General features: G+C 49.9%; 1 protein-coding gene across 1 annotated transcript in view; it reads right to left on the bottom strand.

Annotated features, from left to right (window-relative positions):
* Nucleotides 1–25782, bottom strand: part of DNAH3 (dynein axonemal heavy chain 3) — a 141587-nt gene that overhangs the window by 56142 nt on the left and 59663 nt on the right. The window contains 17 exon segments of the mRNA XM_025047287.1: nucleotides 119–248; nucleotides 2329–2434; nucleotides 4106–4206; nucleotides 6678–6919; nucleotides 8432–8543; nucleotides 9737–9871; nucleotides 10390–10609; nucleotides 12507–12598; nucleotides 14757–14845; nucleotides 14848–14923; nucleotides 15641–15754; nucleotides 15983–16091; nucleotides 17332–17530; nucleotides 19797–19911; nucleotides 21059–21169; nucleotides 22266–22358; nucleotides 24635–24836. Of these exon segments, the coding sequence (XP_024903055.1) occupies nucleotides 119–248; nucleotides 2329–2434; nucleotides 4106–4206; nucleotides 6678–6919; nucleotides 8432–8543; nucleotides 9737–9871; nucleotides 10390–10609; nucleotides 12507–12598; nucleotides 14757–14845; nucleotides 14848–14923; nucleotides 15641–15754; nucleotides 15983–16091; nucleotides 17332–17530; nucleotides 19797–19911; nucleotides 21059–21169; nucleotides 22266–22358; nucleotides 24635–24836 (2246 nt within the window).

Raw genomic sequence — 25782 nt, 5'->3', positions numbered from 1 at the left:
TAGGCCGAAATGCCACTCTCGCTATAACTCCTGGGGTGGGGTGTGGGGGTATGAAAAGGGTAGGAGCGGAATTGGCAGCCAAGGCGCATCTGCCTTAAGCATTGTTCGCAGCACTTACCAAGCAGACAGGAGTACAGTCTCATCATCGAGAAGGCAAGGTGGGTGGGAGACGTTTGGACCACAAATTTACACTGAAGGCGAATAAATTCCAAGCTAGGCTGGACAAGCCACATGAACATGTCACTGACCTGAAAGTAGAAAGTGAAATGGGACGCTGTTACCAAAAAATGAGTTTAAGAGCAAGAGTTTGGTGTACCTCGGGGAGGCTGGAGATGCTGGTAAGGCTCCTGCCCCCAGCTTCCTATTCTGTGAACTGTGCGACCCACAGGCCAGCCCCACCCCTCTCATTCCACTGCCCAGGGCAGGACACTCGCAGAGGCTGGGGGCCACTGCGAGTCAGCTACAGGACGCACGAAATAGTTTTGGGAATGAAGTCAGATACTCAAACATAGTATCAGACTTTGTTTCCATAAAATGTTAGGCATTCTAAAAACAAATAATAAATAAAAATAAAATAAAGTGTTACTAGTTTTTTGAGTCATATTCTAGAAATTTTAAACAATCACTTTACAAAAGACTGGCATTTGTAAGGCAGGACTCCTAAGGGGCCATAGGAAGTGCAGAGCTAAATTCGAGATTCATTTTCAGTATGTATGTGTGTGTTTATCTGTACATATCTACTTTGGGATATAATAATTCTTTCTCTTGACTCTGTTCCTTACCCCACTTACTTAAAAAAATTACTTGGCTTACTTTCTCTTATTTGTTTTTGTTTCTTTGGTTATAGTTTATTTGTGACTGTCACTGTAAATGATCTTGAGTCATTTTTTTGGAAGCAGGCAGGCCATCACTAAATCAGTCCTTGTAGGCGCATATGTCTGTGGGCATACATGCATGCATGAATGCGCAGATGCGTTTACACGTACACATGAACATACGCGTATTCGTGGATATGTGGCATTCAATCAACAAACACTCATTGAGCATCTGCAGTGTTGTCATTGCTGGGGATGAAAGGTGGACAGGACGGGCAAGGTCCCTGCCCTGTGGAGCGTACTAAGGGGCAGGGGAGACAGGCTATAAATAACTAAACAAACAAGGAAATGAATAGAAGGCGTTACACTGGGGAATAACAGGAAGGTCTACCAGGCTGGTCTCGGAGGGCTTCTTAAAGGAGGGGGCCTTTGTGCTGGGCCCTGAATGACGAAGGTGAATCAGCCCTCATGCGATGACAGGGGGCAAGTGCTCCAGGAAGAGAGAAGAAAAGTGTAAAAGCCTCGAGGTGGCGACTCGGAGGTGGGGGGTGGGGGGGTGGAGGGTGTGAGGGGAGGTTTCTGGGAATGGAAACCAGGCGGAGGGTGAGGTAGGTGATGAGGCTGGCGGTGGGGGCGGGCCAGATCAGTCTCAGAGGCCGAGAGGGCGTTAGTCTTGGTGCTGAGGACCTGGGGGACACACTAGGGTGCTCCGCAGGCTCCCCGTGTGGGGACTGGGCAGCTGTCCCCATGCTTGGGGGCTGTTCTCTGAATGTGCATGTGGACACGTGTCTGCGCACCTGCGCGGGCCAATACCGTGCACGTGTCTGTACACGAGATGGGGCGGGGCCAGCCTGCCGCATCCCCGGTGTCCCGGAGCTATTTCCACAGGGGAAAGAGGACCGAACCTAGCCCCTTCTCGGCCTCCTCGGCGGGAAAGCTTCCTGGGGCTTCCCCCTTAGGGCAGGGACAGGGGAGAGGCGCGCAGCGCTGGTCCCCTGCCTGCGTCCCTGGTCTGAGCGTGTACACAGGTGCCCAGCTAACCCGGATGGCCGCGCTTCTCCTGGGAAGGGAAGAAGGGAGTGAACACGCTTCGTAGCTGCAATACAGGCGTTTCTGGCTGGGTCCAGGTCCCGGGGCGGGGCGGGGCATGGCCGTGCAGAGAAGGGCACAGCTCTCCCTCACCTGGCCCTTTGCTAGGGGGCGATGGGGAGAGGGGGACTTTCCTGCCGCCATACAGAACGTTTCTCAAGCACCAGAGTTCTCCATGGGGGGGACAAGGAGTGAAGAAGCAGCTAAAAGACAAAGGAAGAATTGACCTCACCAGCCCATGCCCACCATGTGGAGAAGTTGGGAAAATGGTGGGCAGCCAGGAAGCAAGGTAACTGGGGCCGGGCAGGGAATTCCCTGCCCCTCTTGCCTCTGGGAATACGAAGGTGAAGATGCGCCTAGAAGTCCTACGAGATGAGGCGTAGGAGCCAGGGAGGGAGGGGAAGGGAGGGGGAGGGGCTCTCACCAATTCCCTGTGCTCCTCAGTGAGGCTGGAGGGCAGGGTGTCCATGTATGAATCCTTCAGCGGCTTCCAGCCCAGCTGGTGGGGCTCCATGTAGATCATCCCACACCTGGCAAGCACAAACAGACCGGCCTGGTCCACATCCGGGCCCCGAGCATGGAGGGGTGAGGCAAGCGCTGAGGTCATGGTGAGCTACAGGGCTGAGCTTGGGTCAGCTCATGGACCCCTCACCAGCTCCAGGCCAAAGGAAAAGGCACAGGTTCCGTCAGGACAGGGCGGAGACTGATGCTGAGACCTGGCTCTTGGGAGCCAGAGAGACTTGGGTTCAAATCCCAGCTGCAGACCCTACTAATTAAGTGACTTAAGGTTTCAGTATTTACTGTCTCTGAACTTCTGTGTCCTTATCTGAAAATCGAGGAATATAAAAGATATGCAGATCACGAAGCTGTGGTACTAGTGAAATAAAACACTGATAAAAAGTTTAACCCTGTGTCTAGTGCACAGAAAACTCAATCGGTGAACACTATTATCATTAGCATAATGTTGGCGCAGTGTGGTGCTGTACCGACAGGGCGTTTTCTGTCACGCGTGTTCTTTTCCTGTCTGTCACACCCAGGTGCTGTCGTTTGTTACTAATCCCGGTTCCCATGTTTGCCCTTCTCTTGTACACTAGGCACTATGTGAGGTCCTAGTGGCCTTCATTTCTAAATATTCCTCCTTTGGCCCACGTTTTAGACACAAGGAGACCATGGCTCAGGCAGGCTAAGTGACCTGGAACAGGTCACACAGCTAGCAAGCGGCACGGCCAAGGTGGGAACCCAGGCTGGTCTCACGCGCCATGCGCCCTTTCTACTCCCTCACACGGCCTGTGGGAATGTGGGCTGAGTTTATTTTTTTATGGACTTCGGGTGCACGGGGCTGGATTAATGATCATCCTCCTCACATGCAAAGTTAGCCCATGCATGGCCTTTCTTGATTAATAGTTTTCGGAAACATAATAAGTGCCCGTGAACCCACTGCCCAGACAGAAGCTAGGATCTTGACAATCACCTTCATCTAACCCTACGGTCGCCCCTATCCTGTCCCCCTGCCTGTCCCCACCTCAGGTAACATAGCGTATGAATGTCGTGTTCACTTGGGCTTGACGTCTTTCCTTCTTGTGTAGTTTTACAGCATTTCTGTACGATTCTAATATGTATATTTATTGTAGCTGTTTTTAACAATTTAAAAGGGAGCACTATGCTGTATGTAATACCGTGGACTTACTTTTATACATAATATTATTAAGATTTTATCTTTAATTTAACTGATTGATCCAGAGTTGCATATCAGTATGATTGATTTATTTTGAGTGATACACGTATGTATGTATGTATAACTTGTGACTTATTAATTCACTCCTGTGAATGGGCACTTGGGTTTCCCAGTGTGTGTTACTGTGAAGCGTGCCACTGTGACCATTCTCGTACGTGTCCCCTGCTGTATGGGGTAAGTTTCTTTGGGGTGCACGCATAGGAGCGGAGTTGCTGGGTCAGGAGGCATACGGAGGTTCAGTCTGAGAAGACAATGTCAAACTGTTTTCCCAGGTGCTGGCCAGTTTTCGAGACCCTTAGCAGCTATGTGGATGGAGGACTGATCTGAAGGCAAATCTAAGGGACGACAAACAACGCAGGTGACCTTCTAGGATTTAATCACACCTGTGGATTTTCAGAGCTTGGCCTCCTGCTCAGGGTGAGTGAGACCAAGCTGCCCCTTAAGCCACCAGCGCGAGGTGACTGACCTGCTCACGGTGGCTGGGGACGCCTGCTCCAAGTCTGCTGGCTCAAAGATCAGGCTCATCTTGGGGCTCATCTGGATAATCTCCCCACTCATTAAACACAGCTGAAACAGGAGCAGAGAGGTGGAGAGCAGGCGAAGGGTTACACTCTATTTGCAGGTAGAGGCCGAGATGGTTTGAATTCATTTAGCAAGGATTTCTTGAGGACCTACTGTGTGCCAGGCACTGTTCTAGGTGCAGAGAATAAAACAGACAAAAATCCCTGTCCTCTTGGGCTTCATATTCTGCTGGGAGGAGACAGATAAAAAGCCAAACACAGAGTACAGAAAACAGTAGAAGCGCTTTGGAGGACACAGCGGAAGAGGGCGTTGGAGAATGCTCAGTCGGAGTTGGGCGAGTTGCAGTTTTAAGTAGAGAGGTCGGAGAGTCGCTGAATTGCAGCCTTAGATGAAGGATCGGGAAGGTATCAGACCACACCGGGTGTCACGGTTCCTTCCTCAGTACGTGGCACAGAACCTAACTGCACACCTTCATCCTGCTCTATTTGCTCAAGTGTCCCGCGAAGGGCTCCTATTGGAATCCCCCAAGGACTAGTCCGTGGCTAGAAGGTAAAGAGTACCCCATAAATCCTGCCTCGAATGGAAGGACAGACCACCAGAATTCCTCGTGGTTAGAGACACAGTCTGGTAGAAAGCAGAGCAAACACACAGGATGGTCTCCGGGGTACGGACTATGTCGGTGGTGCCGACTGCCATTTGCCAGCACGGGTTCAAGTGAGACAGTTAAGCCATAAGGCCGCTGTGGCCTCTGCCTCCCATGGGAGAAGGGGAACCCCCCATCAGTCCCCACTGCTCATCCTAAATCATAGCGGAAAGGTCCCCTGCACATTTTCCTGGCCCACATCAAACACATCTAGAAACAGGTCACTACATACATCCCCAGGGAGGTCCCAGCTGTTACCACCAGGAGTGTCACCTCCAAATATTAAGAAAAGTAAAGTAAACCCCTACTTGTGAGAGTAGATTTATACCCAGAACCGAGAAGAGCTGTCGGGAGATTCACCGACAGCTCTTAATACTTCTAATCTCAAGACCAACCGAAACATTTGTATAATTGGTTTATGTAACAGAGGCCATATCATGTAATAAAACATTTCTATTTGTATTTGTTATATGATTAAAGTTATGCACACGTCATAATTAGTGCGAGTGTAAAATATGGATGACTAGGTCTTCCACGGTGAGCACGACTCACTCTTCGTCTGGGGAAATTTAAGTACAGTAGGGAAATATATTTCGATTTGCTATTCAGTGTAGGAGATCTTCCTCAAAATGGTGATAACTTTTATTTTATCTTAACAGTTATAGAGCACTTGCTTTATGCCTGGCGCTATTTAAGCAGTTTGCAGATATTAGTTATCTAGTGTTCCTACCAACACCGTGAGGGAAACAGCATCCTCCCCACTTCACAGGTGATGAAACCGAGGTACAGAGAGACTAAACAGCTTGTCCGAGGTGACGCGACTGAGTGGCAGGGCAGGATCGACCCCAGGCTGTCTGGCTCCACAGTCCAAGCGCCTTAGGTCCATGTGACAGAATATACTTTCCAATGGAGGCTGCAGCAACATCCCCCACCCCGTGTGCGTTTTTGTAGCGTGACCTCGCCCACCTCCATCGACAGGTGGAGTCTGCTGCTCTACCCGCTGGACTCTGGTCAGCCGGGCAACGTCTCTGACCAAGAGAATTCGGAGCAAGTGAAGCCGCGCGGTTCCCAGTGAGGCTCGTAATTTCACGGAGACTTCCACTTCCTGCCTCTGGAAAACCAGCCACCACCCTCAGACTACCAAGTGAGAAGCCCAAGCTGTGTGGGGAGGCCTGAAGGATGAAACGCCCTTTGGAGGAAGAGTGGGAGAGGAGGGGGAGCGGGGGAGAGAGAGAGAGAGAGAGAGACAGACAGACAGACAGACAGGCTAAGAGGAACGAGCTCCCTGACACGGAGTGAAGAAGCCACCTGAATGCAGCTCCTCCATCCCCAGCTGCCCCTGCTGACATCACGAGGATTAGCCGAGCCCAGCTGAGATCTTCCGAAATTTCTAATCCACAAAATCATGTGCAAAGTAAATGGCTGTTTTAAGCCACCGAGTGTCAAGGTATTTTGTTATACAGCAACCAGTAATCTAAACACATCCCGTACGTCAGGTACTCTGCAGGTACTTTCTAATTTAATTACCAACGGCCCTATTTTATTACTATCTTTTAACGAATCAGGACATCGAGGTTCAGAGAAGTTGTGGACCTTGCCCAATACAACACAGCTCAGTTGTGAAGCCAGCGGTCCAGTCTGATGCTGCAGCAAGGCTCTTAACCACGGGACAGCACTGCCTTAGAACACACATAGCCGACCCTCTACCGCTACAAACGGAAGCACCATCCACAAATTGACAAGCGTTACTTCCCGGTGGGGCGTTTCTTCTTAGCCTAGTGCGTGTACGTATTATACAGCGGTGATCACTCACCTACCTTAATACACGGCTGTACCCCACCCATGTAGAGGTGACACCACGCTCAGTAGCTACCTTTTTATTGTCGTCCAGAACCGTGTTCATGTTTTCGATCCAAACAGCATCCACCGGCCCATCAAATACGATCCACTTGCGGTCATCAGACATTGAGGACGCTTGCTCCCGAAAAGCATTGGCGAGGACACCGTCTGTCCATTCGTGGCTCACTTGGTCAAAGCACCCATACAGCTGCCCCATGGTGATAGCCTTGGGGTTGATGATCTTGTAGTCCACGGCAAACTCCTCCATCTGGTTGGCTGGGCAAGAAGGTCCAACCCGAGTCACACAGGCTCTGGTGAGACCAGAACACCAGACAGGAGAGAATGCCATCTCAGAGCAACTGCCCGTTAGGGGTGTGCCATCCAAGGAGAGGCCTTTCAGAGGTTGGGATACCTGGAGAGGCACTGCCTTAGATTGTCGGGTTATTATTACCATTAGTTTCTCACCGCGTTTTCTTCTGGGGCTCATTTTGAACAGGGCAAATGGCTGGTCAAATCTAAAGAAATCGGCCGGAGCCTAAAGGAACTCCAGCAGCGAGGGAGACAGGTGCCTCTTTACGCACCTGGTTCTCACAGGTACCCCAAGAACCTTGCCTTGACCTGAGATGAAGAAACAACTGACGAATAAAAGATTCTGGAAAATAATGGTTACTTTTCTTTTCTCTATCTGAAGGGCTAGTTGAGCCCCGAAATCTCTTCTTTAGCTGCTCAGTAAGTGTCCCTTGAGAAATGCACGCTGCTGGAGTACCAGGGCCCGACTAGAATATACAGGCTGACGATGGCACATCATCGTATTCACTCACAGAAAATAGCCACACTTTTACATGATCCCTGAAAGTAAGGAAAAACTGGGCTGTCTAGGCCATAAGCTAAATAAAGAACCATTTCTGCAGAACCCCAAAGCAAAGACCATAGGGTTAGCTTTCTCTGCATTTAGTTTCCTAAACTATATTCAAATGTCAAAATGATTAAAGTTTGAAATGCCCAAATTAGTTATGAAAGCCAACTTAGTCCCCAAAACAAAAACCGCAAAAATCCAACAGCAACTCAATTATCAGATATTTTTAGGGGAAAAAAAATGTCACAGCACTGGAAGGGATCATGTAAACAAAAATGACAAGGCAGTGTTTTTCAAAACCACGGGTATGTGTTTGATAAACAAACAAACAAAAACCCAAAGGATTTCTCTGGCAATAAACAGAGCTTCCATTTGTTGAGCAGGGACTGTGCTAGGTTGTTTACCTGCATGAGCTCATTAAATTCTCCCAGGAAACCCATTTTACAGCCGAGAAGACAGGCTAAGTGAGGTTTAGTGCTGGGTCCGATTCAAAAGCCTGCAGACCTTCCCTCTACATTAGAAGGAAGGAAAGGAAGGAGGGAGGGAGGGAAAGGGAAGGAAAGAGAAGCGAAGAAGGCATAGCATGAGAAGGAAAAGAACTATGCAATGATTTGCCTTTAGGACAATTTCGTTTAGGGCCATGGCAGAAACTTCTCTCGCTGGGAAACCTCTGGAGAAGCCAAATTGAGAAATTTCCTCCAGCCTTAAGGACTGCACACGACACCCCCTCTTAGACGCTCCCCCCACCCCCGCTTTATTTTCTGCCTGCAGACATCTGTGCGCCGGGTTCTATTTCTGGCTCTGACGTCACAATCCAGGGATGGCAGGAGAAAAAAAACAAAAACACCCACCAATCTGGCATTATCTCCGTGGAGCCGGCCAGCTGAGCGAGGAGGCCTGCCCTCCCTGGAAGCGGGGGATGTGAGCCTTACCTTCGTTTAAGTCACCCAGAGCCGCAGCCAAAACTTTATAAGCACAGGTCTTGCCACCCATAGGGTCTCCGACGATCATGTAGCCATGTCTCACCAGCATCATCTCGTAGATCTGGGAGGAGACATCGTCTAAGAAGCCAGTCGTGGCAAACCTCCCGGAACTGCGAGTCAGTGAGGAATGAGGGGGCAAAAGGGGGTTCCCACAGTCGCGTCCACCTCTGGTGAACCACAGTCTCCTTTGTGATATGTTGCTTAAATGTCGTTTGGATGAATAAATATATATGTGTGTGTCTCAGATGATTTCAGAGCTAGGAACTGCTATGGACTCTGCACTTATCTGTGTGCTAAGCATCAAGTAATGTGCCTAAATGACTTCACTGAATCCGTTCGGGCATCATGAAACACCTTCTAATGGTGAGATACTGAGCCCGAGAGAGGTACGTCTCTTGCCCGGGCCCGTCGGTGCCCGTCAGAGCCATAGGGCTCTCTGGCTTCAGTGCCCCTGACCTTTCCCTTACACCATTTCCATTGCTCTTAAAGAGGAACAGGAAGCAGAGGTCATTTTCGCAAATTGCATTTCTATTGGAAACTTCTTTTCTCGAGGCCTAATTGCCGTTCTGACTGGATTGGAACTGTCGGGAGATGACATGTATTTTCTGAGCCGGGCCTTATGCTGTAAATGACCTTCTCTGGAATTGGCTCAGGGATGGCCGTGTGACGTCAGCAGCAGCATTCAAAGCTGATCCTGAGACTCTGGCTGAAGCCACTTGGCCAGTGATGCTCTATCTTTGTCTGGGCTTGGACCTGGAACAATCTCAGTCTGAGGCCCAACTGAGAATGAAGTTTTAATGAAAAGAGAGACAGCCCAGAAATGAAGACAGACAGATTCCCGATGACAGTACAGGAAAACCTGGATGCTGCTGTGCCTGAGGCCACCATATTCCTATATTTTCCAAGTTTGGTAAATGTCTAAATTCACTTTTGTTGACTAAGGCACTTTGAGTTGGGTTTCTATCATTGGGAACTTTCTTGAGAAAGTCCTGACTCATTCAAAGCCCAATGCCCCCAAAGGGAAGACCCCACATTAAAAAGAGAGACCCCAAGGAAGATGGTCATAGGAAAAACCTTAACTCAGAAATGAAAACCACAGGCATAACAGGGGAAGATGGCTTCATCGCTACCTCCATCCCTCCCAGGCACCCCTGCTTGCTGTCAGCTCCATCCTGACGTGCCATAATTCTTTCTAATTCCTGACTTCAGCAAAGAGCAAAACAGGCACATTCCCAGTGGATACAAGGAACCAACCTGGATAATTTTCCCAATAAACCAAGGAACTGGCTGGAGTTTCATCTTCTCGATGTTCTTATCCAGCACTTCCATGAAGACCTCGTAGTCTGGTTTCGGAAGGACAACTCCAGGAAACAAGTCCGATATGATTCCCTGGTCACGAGAATCCAAGAGGAGGTAGAAAGGGTGAATTATCAGCTGCTCGAGCTCCGCATTACCCTAAAATGAGGTCTACAGACAGCAAAAGTCTTTGAAAGATGCCAAGCTTCATTTCTCCTGCTCTGAAACACATCCGCGATGACAAATTCTAACACTTTCTGTCAAACACGACTTCCAAATAATTATAAAAGTCAGCAGAAATTTAATAAGCCTGTGCTATCTCCCAGTCATTGTACGAGGGATGAACAAGACAGTCATAATTTCCGTCTCTATGGAGCGAAAGACCTAGTAAAGATGGTAGGCGTTAAAACAATTATCAAAGGAAATGAATTCAATCTGTTGAAAACAATCACCCACACCCAACGGCGAATACGCTGTCCGTGAAACCACCTTCATTAAGATGGGGAACCAGACAGAAATGCTCCCATCGCCATTGTTACATAGCGTTTGGGGGATGCTGGCTGGAGATGGAGAGGGATGTCAGGAGGTGGGGGAGGACGTGGGGCGTGTACCTGGAACAGGGGGACATCCTGAGCCAGGAACTTGGCCAGGTTGACATCGAGCAGGGCCCGGAGCAGGAGGACGCTCTCGTTCTCCTCTGGGTACTTGAGCTTCAGGTTGCCGGCAGCGGTGAGCACGGACTTGACCGCACGCATGCCGTAGTCGTAGTGGTGCTGGGAGGACAGCTGCTCCGAGCACAGGCGGTACGTCGCCACGATCTTCTGGGCCAGGCTGGGCGGGCAAAGACAGGGCTGCAGACCCCCGCATGGGACCACGTCCGGCCGCCCCGCATCCTTGGGCCCCGCCCCTTCAGAAGCCAGGCTTGCCCATGGACTTGATGGAGAAGCCCTATCATTGGGAGGCCTTTGGACAGAGTTGCCACAACGAACTGAGGAAGCATCGCGACTCTCTTTCAAAGTTAGGATGGAAAACAGGAAGCACACACACACGCGCGTGTACCAGGTACTGCTTGAGAGGTTCTATGTGTATATACTTTAATGTGCACACATGGATATGTGTGTACACACGCACACGCACATGCACATTCACATGCACACTCTTGAGAAGAAGACATCAAACTACCAACAACGTGAAGCCGCAGAGAGTGGAGCCGAGGGTTACTGAGGCCAAACCCACAGTTTTCACTGCGGCGACACTATGATTTTTTTCGATGTCCACGTTTTACTTGTCGAATGTAAAAACCGGTTCAAACTTTAATATACTCAGCACACAACACACGCATATGCATGTGCATGGGCAGTTCTTATTCCTCCTGGCACCCGGCTGGACCACGCAGCTTAGCCTCCCGTGCAGTGAGGGGCTGCCACGCCACTGAGCCTGAGCCAGCAGGACGTGAATGAAAGGGGAGCATGCCGCTCCCGGGGTTGGCCCACAGAAACGTCTTCTATGAGACCCTCCGTGCTCGTGTGCTATGGCTGTGACACATACGTGACTCAGGTCGCTGCCCCTGGGGAAGAACTACTCCTGACCACAAACACCCGTTTTAGATTTCCAAGGAGTGAAAAGCACGTTTTGCTGTGCGAAGCCAGTGGGATTCGGGGTCGGGGTGACCCCAACTAATACACGTCTGCACGTCCCCCTTGTGGGGAATCCCCTCAATGAGACAGATCGGCTTTTAAAGCAAAGGCTTTGTGCTGCTCACCGGTGCCTAGCAGAGGCTTGGGTGTAAGGCAGGCAGCTCAATAAAGGTTTGCCAATTGAATAAATAAATGAACTGAATGGGTGCATGAACGGAATCCAGGTCTCTTACAGAAAGAATAAGCTACGCCTCGTATGTTTAGGCAGCCTGTTGGCCTGGGAAGGGTGACACATTCTGCTGAGAATATCTGCAGCCCCTCGGATGGAGAATGAGGACACCCAGGTCTCGAAGACACGGAGACAGACACAGAGATGACTGTGGCAATAAATAATCAATGATTGTGGCCGAGACAATGTAAAAGACAAACGTAAAATCTGGAACAGGTCAATAAAGCCATTCCACAACGATGTTAATGACTCTAGGTACATGTGATCAAGACACTGGTCTGTGTGTGTCTGCGTGTGTCTGTGTGTGTCTCTGTGTGTCTGTGTGTATGTGTGTCTGTGTCTGTGTGTACATATGTGTTGGAACACTGGGTCATATTGAAATGAGAGAGAACCCAGTTGATTGACGTAAATAAATGTTATATTGGTAAGAATGTTAATTCTAAATTATGTTACACTTTCCCCTTCAATCGTGGAATAATTCCACACGTCTCAGTCTTGCCTTAAGCCATTTAGGATGTGCACGTGCGTGTGCATGCACACACGTATGAGTGGGGATGTGCGCGTGTGCGTGCACACACGTACGTGAATGGGGCACAGGCAGGAGGTGTGCGGCTGCTTCCTCTAAGTCCTGTGTACATGAACAAAGAGGAGGCGCTTTGTTGGGTCTCTGGGTTACCTCCCAGCCCGGGCAGCGTCAGGACCAAGGCCAGCGCCAGCTGCGGACAGAGCAACTGGGCGCAGAAGGAAGCCCGTTTCTCAATTTCTCTCTTTTCTTCTGGTATGCAGTCCACCTCACGTCCACCACACGAAAGGCCTGTCTTTCAGGGACCGTAGGACCCACCAGAAAACACATGTGACGTACCTCCTGGAGTCCAGAAACCCCATAGAATAGAGAGAGATTTCTCCGATGAGGGCATAATCCGGCACCATCATGGCCACCGTCCGGAACAAGGCCTGCGAAAGAGACAGCCATCGGAACCTGAGCCCACACGGTGGACACAGGGGAGGGCATGTCCGTGAGGCAGTGACGACGGTGTGAGCACTGACACCTCTCCAGTGAGGACCAAGAGACGTGGCCTGGACGTGGGAAGACGAGTCAGTGCGGAGGGACCGTCCTCACTGGACACATCCACTGTCCCACGGGCCCCGCCACAGGCCCTGTCCAGGCACGTGTCATCTTGCTGGGTCCCTCCGTGGAGGTGTGGCAGGGCCCTAGGTGCTGGTGCTCTACAGCAGCTCGGTCTCTTGTGCCAGAGGCGCATCACTCAACTCGCGAGGCTTTCCAGCGTTCGGCTCGCACAGCGGACGCCGTCCAGGGGCGCCAGAAGAACCCCGAAGCCAGAGGTCTGGAGCTGAGTCCTTGTTGTATCACCAGCTAGCTGTGGACCTGTCACATAGCCCCTCTGGACCTCAGTGCTTTCGTCTCCGCACGGGCTCACGACTGTCCCCTTTTCACAGCTGTCATGAGAATGAGCGACACCACATAAGCGAGGTGCTTAGAGAAGTGCATGGCACGTAGTGACTGCTCAGTAACATCCGCCGTTGTCATTACCCCCTGGATCTCGGCAGAGAAGTGACTTGTCCGAGTCACGCGGTTTGAGACGCAGCCAGGACTGCAGCCCAGGCCTGCTGACCCCGACCTCTGGTGCTTCCTACTCCAACGCACGGCTCACGGAGGTTGCTTGTGCAGATCCCACACGGCTGTTGGCTGGGAGGGGTGCTGGGGGCGTTACAACGGCTGGGTGGTAAAACTGAGAAACGTGGGTCCAAATCCCATGTCGACCTAGAGGTGGGAGCCACCCCTCTGGGGCTCCCTGACTGCCTTCCACTCGCGAGGAGGAGGGAGAGTGGTGTGTGCGTCGCCCAGATTCTGGGCGCCAATCGGAACGCGTTGCCGGCCCGTGGAGCATCACATAGGGCAGGGCCTCGAGTAACGTCATTTCGCTCAGCGTCATTTCATCGTAATGTTGATGAGAGGCTGTGGGAACGTAACTCTCGTTTATGTTAATTAGCTTATGGAAAAATCGCTTTTGGTATGCATCATTTCACTTAAAGTCACCGAACCCATCCACGACATTAAGTGAAGATTCACCGAGCCAAGGCCAGCGAATGTGGCTTTGGCTGAGTCTCTCTTGCGTCTCCTCCCACTCAAGGAGATGGAGCAATAACTTGGACTAAAATCAGAGAGAAGAGGCCTGGAAGTCTCCGTCTGGTGGCTCTTCATGCAGCTGGGGTGCTAGGTGCTCTTCCCACGGGAGCAGCCCTGGCCACCCTGGACCTTGGGCTTTTCTCTGCCGTGAGAGCAGCACACTGGGGTCCCCTGGAGCCTCCTCCCTCGCAGGTGCCCTGGTCGGCTCTTTCTCCTTTAGAAGCACTTTGCTTCTCCCACTAGCGGCAGGGCCGAGGCTGTGGCTCCGGCCGGCTCAGTGGTAGGCACCAGGGACGAACACGCTCTCTCGCCATCTCTCTGGCCGGTTGGCACAGCTGGCTTCGGTATGGACGCCGCTTGGGCCTAAGTGGCTGAGTAATAAAGGGAGCTCCGTGTGCTCCCGCCTGGGTTTACCAGAGTTCCCTGCATCCAACTTTGATGTTCTCTTATCTGGTAGATCTATTTTGTTTGGCCTACAGTGACTATTTATTTATTTTTTACATTGAGATAGGATCTAAAAATCAGATTTCATGTGAAAATTCAAATATCCTGAAAATGAGATGATGGGATAGTCGCTGCTTGGCAGCAGCAGGCTGGGGCTGAGTAGGGGCTGCTGCCTCCAGATGGGGCGTCACCAGGGTCCCTGCTGTGCCTGGCTAGCCTGTCCCACTTATGTTACCTGTCCGGCCCCTTAGACAGCAGAAGCAGCGAGCCCCGGGCCTCACGTGCACTGGTCCCTACGTGCCGTTGGTTGTTATGTATATATTCTCCCCCCACCCCCCAACAAGACCTTGCGTTCTGGGGCCAAGCATGATCTAGCTGCCATCAACATGCCACTATTACTTCTCAAGCCTGAAAAATGTCACCTGGTCCCATTTTCTGGCTTCCCCGTGAGACCTTCGGGCACTTCCAGAGGTTTCCATGCTGTAAGCCCGCCCAGCGTCCGTGTACGCCGATATTTACCTTCAGGTTATCCGGCAGCTCAGCTCTGCCGGCATAGCCGGGATTCATGGTGATGAAGACAGCGCAGGTCGGGTTCCGCAGGAGCTCAAGAGGAACACCTTCAGCTTCCGGATGATGGCTTGTTGGATGCTGAGAATCTGCTGAGCGACCACAGACAGCACTTCTACCTGGGGTGAGGATGGCCGGCTGAGGTGAGCGCCAGCCACTGACAGCCGCCCACCCCGCTCTGCCAGAGACCCCTTCGCTTAGCAAAGAAAGAGCCCGATGGCCTGAGAAGCAGGCCTCCACATTCAAAATGAGGAGCATGATTGGGGTTTTGGTAAAGAAAAAGAAAATTGGAGTGTGTGGGTATAAGTACTTTCCACAGTATTTTATCTTCATTCTAGTACCTCGCATAAAGCTTGCATTGGAACAGTGCTTATGGTTCGGATTGCATGTTTACATTTCCCGATCTCCATTCCCTACCAAGATAGAATTCATCACCCCCTGTTCTATGATGCCTCTGCTGTGCCACTACTGTAGACGTCCATCACGTTCCATTTGTTTCGTTAATTTTGATTTCCCTTTGCTGAACTGTCAGAGTCCAGAGGGCGAACCATTCGTGACTCACCTCTGTACCATGAACACGTGCGGAGTGTCCGGTGAGACAGTTAACTGCTCAATACATTTCGAATGAGCTAGTGAAAGAATGAACATGACGAGCGTACACGTGTGTGTGTGAAACAGCATTTTATGTGCTCAGGGCTGTTTTTGTTTAGTTCAGCGAGCACCTACTCTGTGCAAGAGGCTGCAGAGGGGGCACAAGGCCCTGTCGCTGAGGAGCTGAGAGCCCATAAAACAGCCCCAGCACGTCCAACCCCTCTGTACCCCAGTAGCAGAGGTACCTCGATCCTGTTGAACTCGTCGAAGCAGGCCCATGCTCCAGCCTGGGCCAGCCCCTTGAAGAACTTCCCCATGGCTTTGTAATCCAGGCCATCTGAGCAGTTGAAGACCACACACTAGGGGTGCCGGGGGGCAGGGGGAGAATGCGGGCGCCATTCAGGATGAGTTCCCTCACCTCTGAATCACCCCTTCCACAAAACAAGAGTGAGGCGCCTCGCTTCCCATCCCCCAGGAGGAGCTGAGGCTCCACTCTGCCTGTTCCGCCAACCCGTCTGGAAGTTCATGCCAACTTCCCTGGACAGAGACGGACAGGAGGAGAATGGGGACGGGCGACGTTTCTCTACCTGCTTGGCCAAAGCTTTGGCCAGGTCTTTGGTGGTTTCTGTCTTGCCTGTCCCAGCCGGACCCTCTGGGGCGCCCCCAAGATTCAGCTTCAAAGCCCCCATCAGTGTCCTATGGAGAAGAAAATGAGAACCCGGAGCCTGAGCCCTGAGCCACAGCAAAGGAACTGCATTTGGTTTATTTTGTTTGGGCTCATAAGAAGAGTTTAAATTTTTTTTCTTTGATTATGTGATCACCATTGTAAAAGAATTCTGTTTTACTCGGCATTGCTACCTTAGAGCCCAGCTCAGTGCCCAGTGCATGGGTGGTACCCGTAAGTATTTGAATGAATACATACATACAGAAATGAATCAAATAAAAAATCCTCATAAACTTCACATTTTAAAGACCACCGATGCTAATGGAATGGGGGAAATAAAACATATTCCTCTCACTTGATTTTGAAATCTTGAGTTCACATCTGATTTAGTTGCATGTCCCCAGCAAACCAACATAGTGCCTGGCACATGGTCGGGACAAGACAAATGTTAGAAATGAATAATGAGTTAACGGTGGTCCCACGGCCCTGTAACTTAAGTTAACACACGATCTTGTAATCATCTGAGTATGCCTCTCTCCCTTACCCCATCAGGGTTCCTGGAGGTCATGCGCAGTGCCCAGGAAGGTTCAAGTAATGACCATTGAATAATGAGCAGAATCAATGAATGAATGAAGAGTGTAGGAACAAGTGATTGCGGACTTTGAAAGGAGAAAATACTCAAAGGTAATTATAAATTACCTTTACAATTTAAAAAGGTTTCACTGTAAGGAATGTACAAAATCGGAGAAAATCTAAACATCACGAAATCGACAAGCTCACAAAGTCTGGATTTCAAATGTCATGAATTCCAAAAGAAGTGGCAAAGTGCCCTCTGTACAGAGCTCAGACTGGCAGCATCTCTCCATCGCACTGGCCGGCAGAGCTCAGAGGCTCCTCGCCTGGGTCTGTCTCCTAGTCCCCTTTGCTGCCTCTTGGCCTGGTATCTCCAGGCGCTATCTTGATTCTGCCAGTGGAGACCTTTCTACTTAAGTCTGAGACATTTTCAAGGATAGGCATCAACTTTCCGCTGGTTGGTTGGATCACATTAATTTGCACTCGGACTCCCACTGGTTCTCGCTTCTGGCCTAAGACCTAACTTCCATGCCCATCCGTGGGATCATGGTGACAAAAGCAAAATGAAAAAACCTGAGAATCTGAAATATAGAAGGTCGACAGGAATAGACTCAAGATGTCCCCAACTGTCTTCCCCAGAAAGTTGTCCTTCCGGAGTTCTCCATTCACCCTTCAGGTCTGGGGGACCCCCGAGGTTACCTGTAGCAGCGGTCGGTGAGGGGCGTGATCACCAGCCGGGGCGAGTTCCCCAGGTACTCGTAGCCGTACAGGATTTGTGTGGTGACCATCTGCACCCGCACGTCCCCTGCATCCCAGTAGTAGCGCAGCTGGGAGATCCACTGGAAGTCGCTCAGGTCACAGACGCTGTCCTCAGATAACTTGGCCACCACGTCGCGAGCTGTCAGGACACAGACCCGGAGATGCAGATGCAGCGCGGTCAGCATCCGCACACCTCCACCGACTTCTCAGAGGGGTTTGGGGACATCGCCCAGGCCACCCCTCACGCTGCAAACAGTTTTCTGCACAACTGCCCTCCTTGCCCGCCCTCGCCTGCAGGAAGTGAATCTTTGCCTCTTCCCGCGAGCCAGGCAGAGAACCTGATGCACTGTCTACGCTCGGACCACAGTGCATGCTCTGCAATCCAACCACCTGCGTCCAGATTCTGGTTCTGCCATTAACAGGCTCTGTGACTTTGGGCAAGTGACTAGACCTCTCTGTCATTCAGTTGTGTAATCTTTAAAATGCGGATAACATAGGGCCTACCTTCTAGAGTTATAACGAGGATTAAGTTAATATATATGTGTATATACACACATACATGTACATATATAAATATCTATAACTATTCACATATCACAGGTAAAAATGTGTAGGTTTATACATAGATAGATAGATAGATAGATAGATAGATAGATAGATAGATAGATAGATAGATAGATAGATATAGACAGACAGACAGAACTATACCTGGCATATAAAAATATTATGTAAGTATTAGGTATGGTTACCATTTCCAAACTCTTGGGGGCTGACCCAGAGGGCTTTGCAGTGGATAGTTACCCCAAATGCAGCCTTTTTCCCAGTATGATCCTTTTGGCTCTGTCCCAGGCCTTTAGGATATCCGAGGAGAATATAGTCAGCTGCCCAATGTGGTTAGCAAGGAAAGGGGCTTGTGAATCCCTAGTTAGATGCTGTCTTTCCATTTGGGGACCTGAGAAACCAGCTGGGAGATACATTTCGAGGTTTTCTCTTTTCTCCTATAGGATTGCAAGCCTAATTTAATTTTTCTCACAGTGATGGGAACTCTGAAGTTAAAAAGTGGACATAGGTTTATGAGAATCATTAATTATTTTTAGGGAATTACCAGGGCAAGAGCTACTGAGATCTCAGAACTAGTACAGCGGCTAGATATTAGGGTCCAGGGACAGGACACGGAGAAGCCTCTCCCTCAGGACTTTGCAAGGGACGCTGTGTGAGAGAAGTCTTTTTTATTCCAGTAAAACCGTGACCCCTGTAGATAAGAGTCCTTGAAGAAGATGACAACAACAGCTCTTCCGTCCTTCCTGAGGCGTTTAATTCCCTCCAGGTTCTTGAGGGAACCCTAAGGGGTAGCAGGAGTAGGGGTCTCGTGAGAGTCCCAGGACGAAGGTAAATCTCAGAGGACTGAGTTGGGATGTCTATGCTCTGTGTATGTGTGTGCGTGCGTGTGTGTGTGTGTGTATGTGTGCACGCGTGCGCACTCACGGTCTACGAACCCAAGCACTTTGGGGTGTCCTGAGCATCAACCACACCTGCACATATCACTCCTATCAGATGGCTAAGCGGCCAGACGTAGACCGCATCTCCCTTCCCTCCCCCTGACTGTGCTGGTCTCCCCAACGAAATTGGATTGAAACAAGCATCAGCCTTAAGGAGACTAAGATGGGGTGCCATGAAATGCCAGCAGAAAGCTGGGCGTGTGAGCGAGACAGACGCTGTTCCCAGGCAACCAGCCTGGTCCAGCCCCAGTTTCCTTGGTGATGATGGAGTAAGTGTGGAGGGTGGTGTGTTTTGCACAAAGCCCCCAGCTCTTCCTTCTCCTCCTCCTCTTTGTTTTTCCAGGAAGAGCTGGAGGGCATCACCTGCCACCCACATCCTCCCTGCGTCAAGGCCCATTTCCAGTCTCTTGGGTTTGGAATCAGACTGATGTAGGCTCACATTACAGAGGAGCCTCTGCTACTTACTCACTAGCTGTATGCCTCTTGGCAAGTAAGACTTGTCTAAGTCTCGGATTCTTAATCTGTGAAATGCATATAAAAATGAGATAATGTATGTCAAGCACTTTGCACAAAGCTTGGCACCTAGTACTCAAAAATATGAGCTCTGGTCAGCACCAAAAAAATCACTCCAAGTGGCGAACCTCAGAAATGCCTGTGGCCACAACCATCTCAGGCAGGGCCCTGTGGGAGGGGATCTTGGATGTGAGCGGGGGAAAGGAAGGGGACCTAAGATGGGGGTATTAGAGGCGCTGGCTTCTCTCCTTAGTCCTCGCTCTCAGTCGGAGAAGCCTCTCCCTCATGAGAAGGAGACCCCTGAACCCCTCCATCCAGGGTAAAGAAGAGAGGGGCCAGCCTGGCTGCTGCTCCTGGACAAGTTAGTAGGGCCAGGGGGGCCTCTGCGCTCACCGTGGACATCGATGACCGTGAGGGCCCCGAGGGTGAGGCGGGCCCCACTGCTCAGCTTGCCTCGCACCAGCTGGACAATCTGTGCAATCTGATCGTTGCTCTTTTTCAGAAAAGCCTGGCAGGGGCATAGGAGGGGACAACTGGTTAAATTGGATTCTCCTCTGGTAATCCCTTCTGGGGGAATGGCACCATCCACCACCCCATGGCCCGAGCCAGGAGCATCATCCCTCAAGCCCCCTTTCCCTGAGCCCCAGTCATTAACCTCTAGATGACTTTCGAATGCATTATGCGAATTACAAGAAGCCACATGGAAAGGCTAGACAGGGTATGATTTTATTTTCATGATATTGTGGGAAAGAAAAACCTACTGGGCCAGAAAATAGATTGGCAGCTGCAAAAGGCTTGGAGGGGGCTGGGGGGTGGGGTGGGGGGTGTGGGGGGACAGGGATGGAGTATAAATCACATGAGGGAATTCCAGGGGTTACACGAAGGTATATATGTGTCAAAACTCAGAACTGGACACTTAAAAAGGGTGAGTTTGATTGTATGTAAATTATACAGTAAGTCAGAATTAACCAAAAATATCTGAAATTTTTTTCAGAGTAAAGGAGACACAGGAGATATGAAAACTAAATCTGTCAACATGTAATTCTAGATTGGACCGTGGGCCAGACGAAGAAAACACTAGCGGCATAACCGGCGAAATTTAGACTAGCCGATTCAAAGGTCTATGGATTAGACGATAATACTGTATCTTGCAATACTGTCAATTTCCTGTTTGGATAACCGAACTGTGGTTATGTAAAATGTGAATATTGGTGGAATCTGGAGGCAGGGTGTATGGGAAGTTTTTTCGTATTGTTTTCACAACATTATTTGTGAGTCTGACTTTATTTCAAAATAAAGAGTTTTAAAAAAATAATGAATTTAAAAAAGGAAAAAAAAAAAGCAGTCGGTGGACATTCCGCCACATGGAGCCCTGGACGCAAAGGCTGACAAAACTCAGAATCCTGAGCCCTGGAATTTCTGTCTGGGAAGGACGATGAGAGTTCTCGTGTTTAGAGAACACTAGGACAGCCCTAATCCCATGTGCTTAGTCCCGCTGTCCCTGTGAGAACCCCGGTTTCTGCGAGGCCATGGGTTGGAAGCCATGATTTTTTTTTTTTTTTTTGGTAAGAAAACACAGCTACTCAAATCATATGTCATTCAAACACTAACTGAGCTTGGATGTCCTCTGCAAGCTTCAAGACAGGCTCGCTTACCGGTAAGGTCTTCTCGACCAGGGCCTGGGACACCTCCTGGGTCCAAAAGATGGAGGAGACGCAGATAACCACCTGGCCAGGCCACTGTAAGACCCAGCGATCACGAGGGACCTGGGGGAGTGCAGTGGGGTGCAATGTGGGGTCACTCCATCTTGCAGGATCGGAACTGACTTAAAAACAACCCCCATCACCTCGCCCCCTGAACACAGACCAAATCCTGCCCCGCCCTCAGAGGCTACGAAGGCTTGAGATCTTTGGGATAACTGATTTATGTCTTTCTCCCTGAATTTTATGAAAGAGAAAAAAAAAATCACCCAAATCCCATCAACGAGTAACTATTTTAAACTACGGATTAGGCAAACTATGGCCCAAGGGCCAAATCTGGCCTTACCTGTGTTTTTGTAAATGAAAGTGTGTTGCAACACAGCCACACCTATGTTTACATATCATCTATGGTTCCTTGTGCATCACAAAGGCAAAGACAAACAAGGTGTGTGGCCTGCAAGGCTGAGAATATTTACTACCCGGCCCTTTCCAGAAGCAGTTTGCTGACTCCTGCATGAAATAATTCCATCCGAGTAGCCGTTTTCCTTCCATTTTTGATTGACAACATATTGTAAGACAAAGGACTGGCCTTTCATTTACAATGCAGACATTACCGAGATGGACAGCAGGGTCCGTCCCCATATTCGAGTGGGAAAGTGTTAATATGAATATTCTTTTTTGGCGAGGACCTGGCTACGAGTGACTGCCACAGGTTCTTTTCTCTTAGGCCTCTGTCCCACCTGTGTCCCCTGAGGCTTTGTGGGTTTAATGAGTTGTGCCATTCAGGGTGGAGTACTGTGTACATGGAAAGCCTGGCCAGGGGGAATGCTTAATTGGAAATGGGTTCCTGCCATCCATTCACTTCACAGAAAGGACTAGCCAGTAGTAACCAGAGGCTTCAGGCTAACTGTCCCTTCTTATGTCATCTGCTCCTAACTGCAAACGTTTCACCAGAGATATGGACATTGCCCTAGGATTTACAGAAGATGAGAGAGGCACAGAGGGATCAGCTGACACCAGCAGGATCAGGGTGGGTTTTGGTGAAAGACAGAGGGGTGGTCAGAACTGATCCACTTATCCCCTCCAAAGTCTGTGTTGCTGGACTAATACCCTGGCACGTGCACCCCGGTTCCTGCTTACCCGGACCCCAGTTCTTGTTTACCTGGACATAGGCTTCAATCCCAAGGCTGATCACCTCACGCATACTGGCAAGCATCACCCGCTCCACCTGCTGGAGCCACTTCTCCACCATGCCCTGTGGGCAACACAGACAGAGAGACAGCAAGTTAGCTGAGCCCGGAGGAAGAGACCATTGGCAGAACCAGCTTTCTCTCTGGATGGGGCTGGAGAGAGGCCAAAGGTTTGCACCTGTCGGGGTACAGAACAAGCCACCCCAAACTGCCTCAGCAGATGCGGATTATTTTGAGCTCAAGGCAACCAAAACCCTAAAGACTCAAGAGAAATTTCTGCCCCCCCACCTTAACTCTCCAGAAGAATTTAAATTAGGAGCCTGGCCCACGATAAAAATCACCAGAAATGCCTTTTTATCTGTCTGTGTGGCAGGGCAAACTCATAATTACTGAGCATGTGTTCTTCCTGCAATGATCTTCTGAAGCCCCCAGGCTCCTGGCCTCACCCTTGGCTTATGTATGTCAATTTCGCTTTGTCCCTGAACCTCTCACGTGTGTGTGGGTCTCTGACTCTCTCACGCATGTGGGGTTCCCTTACATATGTATGTAATTAAATTTGGTTATTTTATCTTGTTTATCCATCTCGTGTTTATTTGATTATTAGATCAGCCAAAAGAATCTCAAGGGTCAAGGAAAGTTTCCTCCTCCCCAACACACCCCTTCGAGCCAATATTCTTTAACGATTTCTTTCACATTTATTTACTGTATTCAAGGAAATATATGTCTGGTAAAGGGGGCGATAGAAGATTTTTAACATGCTTTTCTTTCATGTCATCTTCCGAAACAGACGAGTTCTCGGAAGGTAAATGACCCATTAATATTTCAGTTAATAAAATAAACTGCTCACTTCTAATGAATAGGTCTAATTCTTTCACGATTCCAGTGGGTCCCAGACTTTGTTTTGCATGAGAATAATCTGGAGACCTGTGACAAACGTGAGGCCAGCTCCCTCTCCCAGACTTAATCGGTACGGAATGCCACCTGGGCATCCGGATTTCTTTAAAGCTCCACAGGTAATCCAGATGTGCAGCAAATTATCCAGCTTTAGAATTTCAGGTAACTGTTCACTCCAGGCGCCCACGAGCTAGCTGATGGGTGGCTGGGTGACCGGACACCAACTTGTATGTGTAGGTGGCAAAAATAGTCAGCCAGACGAGGCCAAGAGAGCTTGTCTATTTCCATGAAGGTGCTGTCAGGTCCACAAGAAGTGAAAGTAATTTACATTTTACTCATTATATAAGTAATGTAGGGAGGAAGCAAGTAAACTAAAATGTTAAACCCAGCTACATTCAGAGACTACGATGTGCGGATCGGCCCTGCAGCCAGGCCACAGGACGCCTGCAGAACGAAGGACGATCTCTGCTGGGATTGCTAAGGACCCATTTCTTACACGTGAAGGGAAAAAGGAAAATCAGAGTCTTCAAGTGGCACCTACACCAATAAAATTGTTCATTTCCTATGGCTAAAACCACGGGAACCTACGGATCAGAGGCTGGGAACTGCAGGCCTTTCACGCTATATATTCCTACCTTTTAGGGGACATACCCTCCCTTTCCCCTTCCTCGCTGTGGGTCCATATCAAAGGAAATGGGTAAACAAAGTCTTTAAACTGTAACTCACAGGAACTAAATGACAATATAAACTGAATTCCCTGTACCTCTGGGTCCCTCTCGGTGTCTGTACTCCGTCTCTCTCACTGCCCTCATCTCTATTTTCTCTGTCCCTCTGAGTCTCTCTCTCCATCTCTGACAGCAGCCCACACTGTCTGTGGGGCGTGACCCCTTCTCGAAAAACTCTTCTTCTGACTCTAACTTTGGCATGTGTTGGAATTCTTTCTGATGCTCTTGCCAAGAACCTTCTTCTTTCTCGGAGCGGGGTTTGAGTTTCCCCCGACTGCCCTGTCCTGCATCACGAGGACACATGTACGAAGATCTGAGTTGAACGGCATCACTCCCGTATTTTGACACTTGAAAGCCCCTGCCCCAGCCAGCCGTCTGTCTGCCCGATGGCTTTCACCTGGACTCTGCTCACGGGAACCTGCACAGCCTCAGCTGTTTGGGAACAAAACCTGCCACTGCCTCTGTATCAAGTTAGGATGAAACCCCCTCCCCACCAATTTAGTGTGTCACGCAGACTGCGGAATAATCTCGGCCTTAGAGATGGGCAAACTGAGGCTCCGAAAGACTGAGTGACTCCCCAAAGTCACCCGGTCATTAAGTTGTGGAGCCCATGTGTGCCACACCCGGGCGATCAGGAACCAGAGTCTGAATGCTTAACCGACATGCTCTCTGCCTCTCTCTGCGGCGCTCTGTTACGGAGAGAAATGGGTAAGAGCTGTTACTTTGGCTTGAGCCGGGTAGATCTTCTGTTTGAATGGAACGGTCTCTTTCTCCGAGCTGATCATGCCCACGATCTCCAGGTTGTCTGTAAACTCCAGCCGGGCAATCCCTTCGAAGCACTTCTTCAGGTGTGGCTGCACGCGGAGCGGGTCCTTCGTCTCCGACAGGATCTCCAGCAGCTCGTCGTTTGACAGGAAGAAGAACCTGTTTCAGAGCCAAGGAAGACGGCAAGGGGACTCTCTTCGGAGGTCTGCTTTTGCCAACAAGGTGGCACTCCCCGATGGGGAGATAACACCCCAGAGAAGAGCAGCTGTGTTCCAGGGTCTTCTCTAAGGCCCGCCCCCTACACCATTTTTCATCGGGGTGGGAAGGGCGGGGATGGTTGTGACTCTGGGAGCAGAGGAAGAGGCAAAGCTGGTACATCTGCGTGTCACGTGGTGGAGGGAAGGGCGGCGCTTCCTTTAGAAAGAGAATGGACAGAGCAGTGGCCCTTGACCTTGGCTGTGCCATAGAAACACCTGCTAGACTTAGTTTTGAAAATCCAGTGCCAAGGTTCTACTGCCCAGAGGTTGGCATATAATTGATCTGGGGTCGGGCGGAGATTTGTGCTAACGTGCAGTCAGCGCGGAGACCCAATGGGTAGGAGGAGGAGGGAGAGAGAGCTCTTCCTTGTCTTTCCTTATCTCCTTGTGTGACAGAAAATGTTACAGATGCAGGTTAACAAGGAACCTATTTACATGCAGAGGCCTTCACCTTGTTTTAAATTAGAAATAATAAGATAGCTTCATTCCCTTGCTCAAGCCCCGAAGGCAGCGTCAATAAACCTTCGGAAGTTGCTCAAGGGCCAAACCTCTACTGTGACAACTAGAATGGAAGTTCCATAAGGAGGGACCATAGGATCGTGGCCTTCACTGTATATGGTGGATTACAAAAATGGCCACCACGTTTGCCACTAATCCCATTAAGGGGTAGAGTCTATTTTCACATCTCTTGAAACTGGGCTGGCTCCTGTCCTACTCTGGCCAACAGATTGTTTCAAATATGAGTTCATGCAAGTTCAAAACCTAGACATCAACAGGCCTTGAAGCTTTCACTCTTGCTCATCTTGAGAACACTGCCACCACCACCACATGAATAAACCCAACTAGCC

The sequence above is a fragment of the Pteropus alecto genome, unplaced genomic scaffold (genome assembly GCF_000325575.1).
Source record: "Pteropus alecto unplaced genomic scaffold, ASM32557v1 scaffold15, whole genome shotgun sequence".
NCBI classification, from domain to species: domain Eukaryota; kingdom Metazoa; phylum Chordata; class Mammalia; order Chiroptera; family Pteropodidae; genus Pteropus; species Pteropus alecto.
The sequence above is the reverse complement of the archived record's forward strand: the minus strand, read 5'-3'. Positions and strand labels throughout refer to the sequence as shown.